Below are 13,617 nucleotides of genomic sequence, written 5' to 3' on the forward strand. Positions count from 1 at the left end.
AAGCAGCCGTCCTCTCTTGTACACATATTTGTGTGAGAGAAAAGGGCAAGAGCTCTGAGAGGTGATCTTATCACTGGAAAATCAGATGTGGCAGTAAGATGTTCAGGTGGTTGTGGTGCTGTTTGGGTGGTGGTTCTCTTTTGGCTTTACCAGACATACATCCTAGGTCATTCCTTCTGGTGTTGCCAGCTTTGGGCCTGTAGCTTCTAGATGCATGCGCTTCTAGTTGTGCAAAGCATTTGTTTTTCTTTCTGTTTAAAAAGAAAAGTGTTATTAATACATGAGCATGCATGTAGGTGTGTCTATTTGTTCTAATGTGGGGATATGTCTAAAATGTTGGACAAATACACAAAGTAGGTGGTATTTAACTTGCATAGTGTCAACCTTCCCCCTTGCTTCATTTGTTCAGTCTCAAATTTACACTTATCAAAATTATTTTCTAAATGGACAAGATCAAACATATACACAATTCCTACTTTTCAGTTAGCTGTTGGGATTGATTATTAGCCAGAACTGTGTTCTTTTGTGGGCTATAAAAAGAATGTGAGTTTGTACTTGTAATATATGTCAGTATGCATTTTGCACATGCAGCTAGCTCTGTAGCATTGAGAATGGTTTAAATAACTGTTATCCTAAATGTTAATACATAATTCAGGAGTCTTTTCAGGAGACCTCTTTTGCAGCTTGGGTAACTGTTAATCATTGCAGAAACATATACAGAGTTGCTCATAAAGTTACATTAGGTGATAGATGCACAAAAATGCCAGCATAGTTCTTTGGCGGTGCAGTTTTAATTAGACACAATGAAAATATACTTAACGTTTGTATTGTTAGTACACCTTGGTGCCAGACAAAAGCCTCCAAACCACAAATATTGGAAAATGCATTGCATTATCATTCCTGTGAGTATTACTGTATTATCCTGTAATGTCCTTCCAAACTGAAGAGAGGATGAAAAACATTTTGCATCCCCAATTCCAGTTCAGATCATGTTAGGGCTTGCAGGATGTAGATTTGCATCACACCTGATAGGATTAAGAGAAAAACAAATGTTTAGGGGTTACATCTTATTTCTTTCAAGGTGTATGTCAATCAAACACCTTATGCTAAGTGGTACCTCATTATACAAATACATATACCAAGTTTTGATTCTTTTTTCTTTTTATCCTATTTTTATTACAGCTATATACATCTTCTTGCAAAAATGCAAGCACAATTGCACAATTTTCAACTGCACAGATTAATGACAGAGTAGAATAATGCAGATAAAGAAGAAAAAAAAAAGGTATTATAAAATATATGTAAATTAAGCTACCCAAGCATATTTAGTGTATCCACTTTGAAAAGCATGCAGGTACATTTCCTGTTAAGACCAGAAACAGCTTTGAAAAACAATAGGCAGTGAGGCCTTGTTCCAAGACAATGAATTTTCTGTCATGCACTATTTGATACCTGAAGTGAGTGGTGGTGATCCCCTCAGTGATAAGCCAACTAAAGATAAACAAGAGTTGACTGCATATAATGTCTGTATAATAGTCTCACTTCAGAACAACAATTCCAGTGTTCTTTGTCCATAATAAGTTAACAACCTTCTAATATTCATATTCATGGAGTGAACATATCTACTAAAGCGTGTACTTCAGAATACAGGTTTCAGATTCTCTTTGGCAATGTATTTTATCTGAACTTAGAAGCCTGGTGTACATCTCATGAGTAGAAAAGTGAAATAAATAAAAATCATGGGATGTCTTTATCCTTAGTCTTGACTAAGAAGAGAAAGATTTCAGTATGGAAATCACCAGGTAACCCAGATACCTGGTTATCTCTCACTCTTGGTATACAGTACAATTCCAAGGAACTTTATGTTCAGACAATCTTAGAGGTAATCATAGCTAAAAAAATGTAGTAAGGCGAAAATATAACGAAGAATGAAGACCAGTCTTTGCAAGTCTAATCTCTAAAACAAGCTGCTAGTTTTCCTGGTGTCTGAAGATATGCCAGAGAACACATTCAGTGCAGAAGTGGGAAGGAGGCTTCCTTGTAAGAGCTGTGATGGTCCAGCCATCTACATAAAATGGGGATAGTGGAAGTGTTGCAGTACCACACTGGAATGAAGGACTGATTGCAGAAGTTTGTCATTAAAAGTGATTTTAGATCATGGTAGAAATGTTTGAAGTGTAACCTGAGAGAAGAAAAAAAAAAAAAATCTGGACATTGACAGAACTAATAACTGTTGCTAGCTAACCAACTCTCACAACTGTATTATGGCTTAAAAATATTTTATTATTTGGTATGATTTTGTTTTGTTTTAATAATACCTGTTGCAATCAAAATGCTGCATTAAAATCACAACTCTTACTTCTAAGAGCTTACAGCAATCATGTTTTGAAGGAAGAATAGTTCCAGAATGTTCTTCATCAATTTCTGGATTTTCCAAGCCTATTTTAAGTTTTTTAGCAAGGGAACTCTGTCAGCAGAAAACAAACTTTGTAGTACCAAGAAAGTGTATTGTAGATTAAATAGATGTAGACTTGTGAGTTTTTCAGAGAGTTTGTAAGAGCTCACTTGTGAGAAGTAAATTTGAAGAACTGGCAGATTAAAATCCTAGTGCTTTCTTTAAATTTTTGTGCACTACATTTAATGTTTAGGTAGTGAAATATCTAGACTTTGTGTCCAGGATGATTTTTCTTTTAAGCACAAATACATGCAAGTATTTTTCTCTTGAGTTGTTGTTGTTTGTATTTTTGTTTTGCTTTTAAATAAAAATCCTTTCAGGAAAGCTTGAGTTGCCTGGATAGTATGAGGGGTATTCAAAACTCTGTAGTTGTCAGTATCAATAGAGGATAGAGCAGGCAAACAGGAATCAAAAAATGAAATTCCACTCATCTGTTCTTTTATAGTATCAGAACGAGTATAAGAGGCTTTGTAGAAAGTACTTGGACAACTTGGGCAAAAGGGGTTTCTATCCAATAGGAAATCACAGTGAAAATCACAGGAAATCAATCCTATTGGAAACCTCTGTAATGTGGGAGACAAGGAGAAATAAGGAGAGGTTTCTGAGAACATGGATTGCGAAGCAAATTGTTATTTATAACTTAACCCTCAGCAAACAGAACAAACATCACTGTTTTAGTGGGTTAATCAACCTTCAATACAACTTCTCATCAGATTGAATTCAGTAATAACCAATAACTTCAGAGGCAGTTTGCAGCATAAGTATTCAGTCCATGCTCAAAACAGAGTTACCAAGTCTGAGTGTTTTGCAGTGTTCTCTTTTCCATTACCAATATCCTATTTCTTTTGTGTAAAAAGGAGAAGGTATTTAGAGGGTTTGTTTCTATACACAGAAATAAGGCTGTAGAGGCAGAGTTTAATTTAAAATGAGGAAATGATAAATATCTGTGTTGAGAATCCTGCCCTTATTCTAAAGACCTGGGTTTGAATAGCGGAGTAACCTATGAAAGAGACTTAAAAATTAAGAGGAATAATGCCTCTTCTTTGACCTCTTTGCAACTTTGTCCTTGGAACTGTCTTCTCTTAACTATTGTGCTAAGCCAGATCAATGCAAATGATTCAGAATTCCTCCAAGATACAGGGTACATCTAAATCTTAAAATTATTTCTTTACTGTTATGTATTGATACCTAATTATTGTAGCATTCAGAGATCTGTGGCATATTAGTACATAGCTTTCAGCCATCTGGACCTGCTAGGTCTTTAATCATTAGGCAGAAGATAGGGTACAATACAGTACTTTGCATGTAGGTATTTACAGACCATTGTCAAGGCACCGATTAGCTTTCTGTAGACAGGCTTTGAGTTGTCTGCTCACTGTGTCATTGTGAGATGTTTTTTATTCCTCAGATCGTTCTGTGGTTTGCAGTGAGACAGCTGGGCTGAAAGCCTTGGGGCATGGCACTGTAAACAAAGGCAAAGGATGAACAGCGCTTTAGCAAACTACTTCGCCTATTGAAGCTGTACCTCTTTTTAGTAAACTCTGTTCAAACTTGGTGTGAGGAGGCTTTTCTAGTCTATTTGTGGTACTATTGTCATAGTACCACAGTAAATAAATCATCAAAAATATACAAATATTTTAACTTCTTTCATTTATAACCACTTTAGGTGTAGGATAGCGGCTGATGGAGCTAGGGATTTGTATTTGAAGTCATAGTATGAGTATTGTAGCAGTAAAAGGTTTTATATTCAATGTAAGATTTTTGTTTTGTTTCAGTCGATTTACTTTGTTTTGAGACTGGTGGAAGAACAGTTGGGGTTCTGGAAGCAAGATCTCTCTGTTCTAGGGTGGATCACTCATCCTTTTGTTGTATCTTTTAGAAGGAGAAGGAGATGCACAACGAAATCCAAGTGAGCAAACGGGGGAGGCCCAAGGGGAGGCAGCAAAGCAAGAAAGCTGACATCCGACTTTGACTGACTGGAGCAACTGCTGGATGTTTTCAGGCTACAAGAGCATGCTGGAACAAATTTGTTTCCATGAGCAAGCTGGTGGAAAAGCAAGTGCATGTGTCTTCACTGCTGGAACCCAGTCAACACAATGCTAAAAATGGGGGTACAAGCTGTGGCAGAAGACAGAATTTTCTCTACCTCTGTCATTAGCAATGGTTGAACATGTATTGATTTTTGGGATAGTGTCATCAGATGGATCCCTTCATAATGACTACTTGATGGGAACACTTTTAGAAAGTAGAACAAACAGGTAAATCTTGTAGCAAATGGCCTTTGAAACGTCAGAGGATCTAATTGTGTATCTTAAGCAAAGGCTTGTGTGATCCTCAGAGTTTAAAATTCTCTGGCCAAAGTGTTCACCCATTAAAAGAACTGTAAAGAAAGCACTGTTTTTAGAACTTTGCGTCTGTTTTACAGCTCTGTTATTTACAATGGTTTTTGTATTGTACGACTTAGATGCTCCACACTGCCCCTTCTCAACTGCTTATGAAGAATATTTCTGTTACTGTGAATTTTTCTACCACGCGTTTTGAAAGGGCTGGTTTTTTTTGCATAATGTGGTGATGTGCACATGATAGATTTAAAACGTCAACCGCTAAATTGATTATGCCTAAACCTAAATGACTCAGCAACACTCTAATTTGTTACTAGATGAGCCTTCAAAACGATTCATTAATGTGAATACTTCGGTGTGTTTTGTGTCCTTGGTACATTTTTGCCACTTGCCTGTAGTTAGTTGCATATCAGAGACTCAGACTGAATCTTTGATGTTATTCTTCCCCGTTTTCTAATTTTACTCCCAATTTCTTAATCTTTCTCCAAGCTATTTTTTTAAAATGTTAGTCCAAGTATTTTATTGTAATGGTAGTTTTAAGAATACATTTATAACCTTATATGGGTTAAAATTCAAACAAATTCCATGGTGCTAGAGATTTTTCTGGTTCACATTGTTAAAGATGGTCCTTGTATACACATGGGAAAATAAGTGGCATAGGTTATGGCCAATTATCTATTTTGGAATGAGTTTTAGATTGCAGGATAGTCCAAATAGTGGATCCTCAACCAGATCCAGCCAGGGGAACTACCTATTTCTACTCCTTGGCTATGCCTCAGTTAATCAGGCTGTTGAGCTTGCACATCCACTAGCCTGTTACTGATGTACCAGGCACAGCCAAGAGTTAGAAGCTGCCCCAGGAGCCTTTTGGTCAGGTTGTGGAAAAGGACGTTGAAAGAGTTGGAAGCTAGCACCCAAAATACTAGATTTTTCCTATTTCAGCTATTCCAAAATGGCAGTCTGAACTGGACGTTTATTGAAATACCAGGTTAGCTTGTCCATCCAGGGGACTACTTAAAACCTATAAATTAATACCTATAAATTAATAACGTATTCTGCCATAGCTATGCTGATTGGTTTCCTTCCTACCCCTGCCCCAGCAGACAAAGCCATACATGAGGCTGAACTCTGCAAAATGGGGAAGTTATACTTGTGTGTGACTGAGGTGAGAAAAGAGAGTGACTGACTAGTAAACCATGGCAATCACATAAGCACCAATTGCAAAGTCAGAAGAATTTTTTTCTTTTTATTAATGGGAGGTGATGTCACTTTCTTTATATATAATTATATATATATTATATATATTTTTGTGTTGTTGTTGGTTTCAAATGTTATGCACTTTTTAATGTTTGTAAACTTTTACTAATGAATAGTGTGATTGCTTCCTGAATATATTAATCATCAGTTAACAAAACATATTTGTGGCCACAGTTATTTGTTTCTACCATATGTATCATAGTATTTGTCACATGAAATTCTTTTGTGAGATGTGTGGAGAAAAAAAAAAACAAAACACTTCTGATCAGTATTATGAGCTCATTTATTAATGTTAATAAAAAAACAACCAAGCAGTATGCTTGTGGTTCATTAGTGTAATATTAATTCTCACCTCTTAAAGTTTGGAAGCTGAATGCCTTGCTGTCTTATTAGCTGTCAAGTGCCCTATATTCTTGGTAACAGAAGTTGTCCATTTGCTTTGAAAATATTGTTACCCTTGAACTATTTATTCATTTGTTTCTCCTGGTGTTCCTTTCAAAGTTAACACATTATTACTGATTCCGCCCAACTCTACCTTGCTCCTGAATCAGGTCTTCAACCTGATCAGAGAAAAGAACTGGTCGTCCTTTTGTCCTGAATTGCTGGTTAGCATCAATCTAACACTAACACCAGAAGGAAATAAGATCTTGGGGTTTTATATACATGAAACACCATCAGTAAACTTTCATGGAAAAAGTTAGTAATGGAATAAGTAATACAGTACGTTAAAGTGTTGTCTTTCCTCATTTTCCTTACATACTTTTCTTTCTCTTCTTCCTTAGTCTTTTCTGTTGTGAAATAAAATACATTTCAGGTTTTCCTCTCTGCTTTCCACCTGCTTATTCCTTCTGTTTCTCTTCTTGTTTTCCTTTGTGTTTAAAGCAAATATGGAGGCCTTCACTATTTTTTGATGCATCTCTTTATGATGGAAAATAGCACTGTTAATTTTAGTAGAGCAAAAGGCCACTTATGTTCCTCATTCCCTGAGAAGTATATGAGTGCTTCCTTTATCAGTTGAATTCTGCTCATTCTCTTTATTTGTTTTTTCTGCAGCATCTAAAAGTAGGCTAACTTCATGTGATCCAGTTCAAATACAGAGCTCTATAAAGTTTTTAAGGAATGTTCTTAGCCACTGGAATTTGATTGTTTATGCCCCTGCATTATTAAAGTGCACACTAGCATGTATTTGACCCATGCCAGCTAAAATTTCAGGGCTTGGGACTGTTCATAAACTGTAGAAGGTTCTCAATACGTAGTTAGCATGTGACCTTTCTGCTTTGGAGGTCCTCTTTGTTAGTGTAGGTAAAGATCGTTCTTTGGTGTCTATTCTCAGTGCTGGAGAACAGATCCTAGGAATGTTTATTTTACCAGCACAGTAACATCCTTCAGAGCCCCCTGAATGTTTATATATGGAGTTCGTCCATTCCAAATTATGCTACTGTATCTTGAGTACTGTTACTACTCAAGCAATTACAATAGCACTGGTTCAAGTATAGTTACACCTCTATTGCAGTGTAATTGCACCACATAACAGGGATGTTAATGGTAGAATCAGACTTTGATTGTGTTATTTTCCCTTTTTTAGTCATTTTTTCAGTAAACCTTCCAATCTGACTTCTGCGTATTTTACTGCTCTCATGATAGGTAAAATGTTGAAATGCTTCTTTAATCCAGAATTATGCTAGAAAAATCTGTCCAAAAGCTAAATAAACTCAGCAGAGTTAGGTCTGGACTATCAGTTTAAAGGAATACACCTTACAGGTTTTTTTGGTTGGTTGGTTGTTTAATTATTGTTGTTGGTTTTTGTTTATTTACTTCACTGTCTCTGTAGGTGTATATTTTCAGTGTTTCCTTCCCCTTGACAGAATCATCACTCCAAAAAAATAGTTGCCCGTGGTAAATTTTATGACTATGTTTGCAACCATACTTGGAGGTTTTACCTTCTAAATCTGCTTTAAACATAGTGGACATAAAACTAGAATTGGGCAGAGATACTGTCATTTTTTTCTATTTACTGCCTTTAGTGTGTTCATGGGCTTTAAACTTTTATTAAAAGATACCATGGTTTCATCAAATTATAATTTTAAGCCAAAAGTTCATTGTGATCTTCTATACAACAATTATTAAATAAATATCAGCCAGTATATCTGCTACTTGTCCCTGGTATTTCCCTTGTCACTGTTTTCTTTCATAGTTTTAAAGTTTCAAGTGGAAAAAATGTGCCCTGCTATGAGTGGCAGTTCCTGAGGAGTTAAATTTCATGCAAATGGTTAATGAAATTATCTGGTGTCCAGGAGGGAGTGAGTACCAGAATAGTTAACCTGTGACTTCATTGTATGTATCTCTTCCTCCTAAACACTGAAGAACTCCAGGTGTGCTTAATGTTTATATTTAATGTTTTAGAAACGTCAATAATGTTTTCACAGAAGAATAGAAGTTGCGGTCAAATCTGAGCACAGGAATATAAGCTGAACTTTGATAGTTTGCTTTTACCTCAGCAGTAGACTCCTGTTAAACTGCTGTATTTTTGCCCTGACTTGTTCATTTGTTTTTCTCTGCTTCTCATTGTACCCTGTTAATTTTCTGTTCTTTGCTTCCCTTAAGTAAAATAATACCTGAGAAATAGATGGATATGGAATACTGTATTGGATTTTCTGTATAGTTAACTGACTAAAGTCTTGTAGTGGAAAGGATGCTTCTCTTTATTATTTTGATCAATGCACTAAGTTCTTAATGCCAAAGAAGCAAAAGATCCAGGAAGGAAGCATGAAGTCAGGAAGACAGGCCAGCAATATTAGGAGGACAACATCTCATAATAGTAAGACAGGTGGAAACCAATGCAGAAAAGAGCTTCCTTTATCACACAGTGGAAAGTCATGCTGTGCTGGTTTCTAGCTCAAACAGGGAAAGTGTTCAATTTTAGGTGGCATTTTGACATCAGAACCAACTTCAGATTTTCAGCCATACACTAGAAAAGAATCAGACATAATTCTGAGGCTCTTGCCATGGAGACAAGTGAGTATCAACAGGTTCTGATGAAAGAGAATGAGAGACTCCTGGACAATTTAGAATGCAGGGTAGTCTCTGAAAGGCAGAAACTTTAACACCTAGGAAGATGATAGAAATTAAAGTAGCCGGAACCTTCTCACTGTTCTCTGCAGGCTCACAGGCTGACTTTCTGACCTTTTATCATGATAAAGGATACTATGCTGAATGCTAAGGACAGAGATGGCCCATACGGATGTTTAGTACCTATCATTTATGTTAAGTACTGCTAATATCTTGCTGAGAGTAAATAATAGTCAAACACAATATTCTGGTCAAAGAGGATAGCAGGGTACTGAATCGATTCCTAAGTATGTGACTAAGCCTAATTCTGAGTTAACAAATTGTGAACGAATCTTAAAAGCAGAGAGTGAAGCTTCTTGACGGCACAAGTCAAGAAGCATCCCAGTCTTCTGAAAGTAGCAGAACTTCATGCTCTACCCTGTTATATTGATGTTTGCATTATGGATTGGAGCTGCTGAGTTCTTAGGATGGATGCAGGAAAGCCTTGTCAACTCATTATGTGTGCATGTGCAAACGATCTCTTGGTATTTTCAGGCATTATGCTTCAGTGTCATATAAAAAGACCGATGCTGGTGATGTCTAGTTTGCAGGTTCTTAAGTAAGTTTTTGTTTTTGTTTTTGTTTTTTCAAATTAGCATCAGTATACATATTAAATCCTATTTGCCATTAAGAAATTATCTGGTGTTAGTCCATGAGTATAGTGTAACAGCTATAACAGCTGATATCCCAATACAGACTTGACCAAGTCAGATCATCTTGAGTGCTTCCAGAATGTCTGAGACAAAAATGTTTGCAAAAATCCTTCTCTCACTAGCAGGCAGAAAGTAAGTGTTTTGTATCTTTTAAATATTAAATCTATTGTATAGATCACTAACCAGTTAATGATTAAATCTGCTTTCATTTATATATATATATCCTGACAAATCAATCACTATTTTTAAGATGGAATAAAAAGAAAAAAAAAAAAAAAAAGGATGAGAGGGGAAATAAAAGTCAACTAATTTATAGCAAATAGTGACATAATCATCTGAGAGACAGAAGTGAGATATTTGTAGGGACATCTGATTTTGAACAGCTCTGCAAACCAGTATCAGGGGAGTAAAGCTACATGCCATTCAATCAGTACTAGTGTTGCCTGAACACTGTATATTTGCAGGTGAGTTGATTTATTCTACATCTTTGGTGTTGCAGTAGAAAGTAAATTAACTCTCATTGTGTTCATTAAACATGGATATTGCAAACATGCACAGAGCCAATTTTTAAGTATGAACAGGTCGTGGCTTCCAAGGCAGCAAAGGAGAAAGCAATCATCATGTAGCATGCTGACAGGTCTGTTTCATTACTTTCATTTTATTCATTTATTTATTTATTTATTTGTAAGAGGATACATATAATTGGGCAAAGAAATTCAGTATCACACTGTGTGCATCAGCAGAACCATACATTTGTCTTAACAGAGTTCTGCTATCACATGGGACCACAAATTGCAAGTATATCAAGGTATTTACCAAGTCTGCTTTATCATTCATTTTCATTAGAGTTTCACCATATTTTCTACTAGTTCAGTCAACTCATTTGCCTGTAAAATGATTTCTGCTGTCTGCATTCCTCTCAGTTCAGTTATTTAACTGGCTATTGATATAGGAACACACACTGTGAAAGCTCGTACAGTAATGATACCTATCTTCTGCTTTAATATTTCTCTTTATCGAACAGGACATCTATGACTCATTGGTGTCAGGACCTACTCGGAAACTTTCTGGGTCTGCCTTTTCTGATGGGCATCCAATAACAACTTCTTTATGAGCCATGATACATTTTTGGTGGAAGGGTGTTACAGTTACAAATAGAAAGGACCAAGAATATAGGTAAATTCAGGAAGGAAAGGGTTTGTGGGGTGGCAGAGTTGCAGGTTTATTCAGGTACCCTGAAAGCCAAATTTTCAGTGAAATGTTAACTTTTTCACTAAATTAAATTTGACAAATAATTAGATAAAACAAGAAGTTTGGCCACGACCCATACAACAAACCATTGTATTTGGAAACCATTCTTAGACTAGTTGATTTCTCATTAGCAAAGATAGAATGCACTTTATCAAACCAAGTTAATTCCAAGATGCAAGAGAAAGCAGAAATAGCCAATCTGATTGTGCAGGCATTAAAAAAGTGTCAGTCCTGCATGTCCCCATCACGCACATCTGCAGGTAGTGCTTGCAACTGTAGTAACACACTGAATGATAACTTCTGGCTCAAAAAGGGAGACTGTCAACTAGATCTGAAGCTATGGAAGCTATGGCAACATTATACACAGGGCTGATCATATTTTATCAACTTTTTTTTTTTCCTATCTGATGTTTAAATGAAATCAGATTTACTCTAAGGTATGTTTGTAAATGTTCATGTGGTGATAAATATTGGCTCTACTTTAGGTAGGTGTGATTTATAATGTCCTAAAGGTAACTCTACGCCTCTCTACATATTTTATTCCCATTTTTACACCAAAAATACATTAGATATTTTCCAGTTACATATCACAGAAAAAATGGGGATCTGCAACATAACAATGCTGTGATATTTAGCTTTATTCATTTATTTACACATTCATCTCTTTTTACTAACCATAGAAGTTGCACACAAATGCAGATATGACATGTTACATGTTTCCTTGAGAGATCTTCATTTCCACAGCATCATCTTTGATCCTGCAATGCAGTCAAAATGTAGACTGTGTAACATCTCATTATAGTCATCATTTCCCTAGCAACAGAATGATATCCTCAATACATTATACAATATATTTCAAAGAACAGTGTATGCTGTAAGGAAGAAAAAAAAAAAAAAAAAAGAAAAAAAAAAAAAAAAGGATGACTTAACAGGTATTTTTCATCTATAATTTTCCTCTGCCAGGGAAAGAACTAAGCACTCTCTCCAAGCACAAACATGATATCCTTATTTGTTTGGAAGTACAAACACCAATGCTGTATAATAATAAACATTCCACAGAAGCTCCTACCACTGTGGTGTTGTTATGGAGCCCCCTTCAACAAAGTAACTAAAAAAAATGCAAGCACCATGGAAAGTAACCGATAAATAGCACACGGACACCTCCTGGTGGCACTGGATAGTATTTTAAAAAGAAGGATTAGAAATTAAACCGACCTATATAGATCAGAGGTCTGAACAGCCGTGGTGGAGCTGGGAAGATGAAGGCATTGTGGAGAGAGAAGATAAAAGAAAAACAAAAAAAAAAAAGGGGGGGGGGGGGGGGGAGGGAGGAGGAATGAACAACGACGACATTTGACTTTTGTCCTTAGCCTCTTAAAAGAGATATTATTTTTCAGAGTTTTCCCAGGAAACCATCCATACCCCTCAAAACTAATCTCCATAACTGCTGGAAATAAACCTCAGGTTGTAAAGCAGGCGTTGCAGCTGATTCCAGCTGATGAACAGAAATCAGGAGTGCAGTATTCCCTTGTCTTCATGCAGCCTTTGATTGCTAGAAGGACAGCCCACAGAATCCCAGCCTGGGCTCACCAATCTGACAGCACAGTCAAAATTGTACATTCCTGGTGACCTGTACTATCAAAAAAATATGAATCTTAGTATATATCAAATAAGTTTTAAATTAAATGAAGTCAGTACAGCAGAGAATGCTCTTCTGACAATTGTGGGAAGTTTGTGCTTACTGGAATTCCTGAAAAACAAATTAATAATAATACAGAAATATCATCAAGGCAAATTCAGAACAAGAAGGGAGATTCCAAAGCACGACAGGGTGCTTCTGATAGACCTTTATTTCCTGGTACTAATCCCATGAACAGGGCCAAGCAACTAGATGTTAAAGAGGCCAATAATGAAGGGATTTGGTAGCTATTACCATAAGTAGCCCAGGATGCTTCAAGGAGAAAAGGAACACAAGAGCTTTTTATTGGAGAAAAAATAGAAAAAAATCATATGCAAAGATGGATAAGGAGCCACTTCATTTTAGTAATCTTTAAACAAGCCTGCCATTTCCTCACAAAGAGGCTTAGTGTTGGAAGATAGGAAAGGACACAATGTGCTAGTAAATTATATCACTAATTCCAGGCATGATACCAGAAAAGACTGCTAATACACACTTGCTTGTTACTCTGATATACAAGAACAGAAGTCTCAGAAAGCTTGAAAGCTTATTTTCTCCAGATTAACAATATAAAGCAGCAATTGAGAGTCCTACCACCTTTTCTACCATACCTGCCAAATTGTGTCCTGCTGGTGACAGTCTCACATCTGAATTTTATTTTTTTCTTTCTTCAAAGGGGGAAATAGAACATTTTAAAATGCTTTTACAAAGGACTTCACTGTCCCGAGATGGTCTGTCAAACTCAAATGCCTAAAATGGAACAGACAGTTAAAAAATTTCAGAGAGAAGCTTCTTCACTCCACCAACACCACTGCACGTTTATACAGATACAGCTAAGAAGAAGAAGAAAGCTTCCTACTGCCTCCAATCCAA

General features: G+C 36.3%; 1 protein-coding gene across 5 annotated transcripts in view; it reads left to right on the forward strand.

Moving 5' to 3' along the window:
• The window catches only part of PKIA (cAMP-dependent protein kinase inhibitor alpha), a 44,545-nt gene extending 36,340 nt beyond the window's left edge, over positions 1-8,205 (forward strand). For all 5 annotated transcript variants that reach the window (XM_082752685.1, XM_082752681.1, XM_082752684.1 and 2 more), the window contains one exon: positions 4,335-8,205. In XM_082752685.1, the coding sequence (XP_082608811.1) occupies positions 4,335-4,414 (80 nt within the window). In that variant the 3' untranslated portion in view covers positions 4,415-8,205. The remainder of the gene's footprint in view (positions 1-4,334) is intronic.
• The last annotated feature ends 5,412 nt before the right edge of the window (positions 8,206-13,617 follow it).

The sequence above is a fragment of the Aythya marila genome, assembly GCF_965140915.1.
Source record: "Aythya marila genome assembly, chromosome: 2".
In the NCBI taxonomy this organism is placed as follows: domain Eukaryota; kingdom Metazoa; phylum Chordata; class Aves; order Anseriformes; family Anatidae; genus Aythya; species Aythya marila.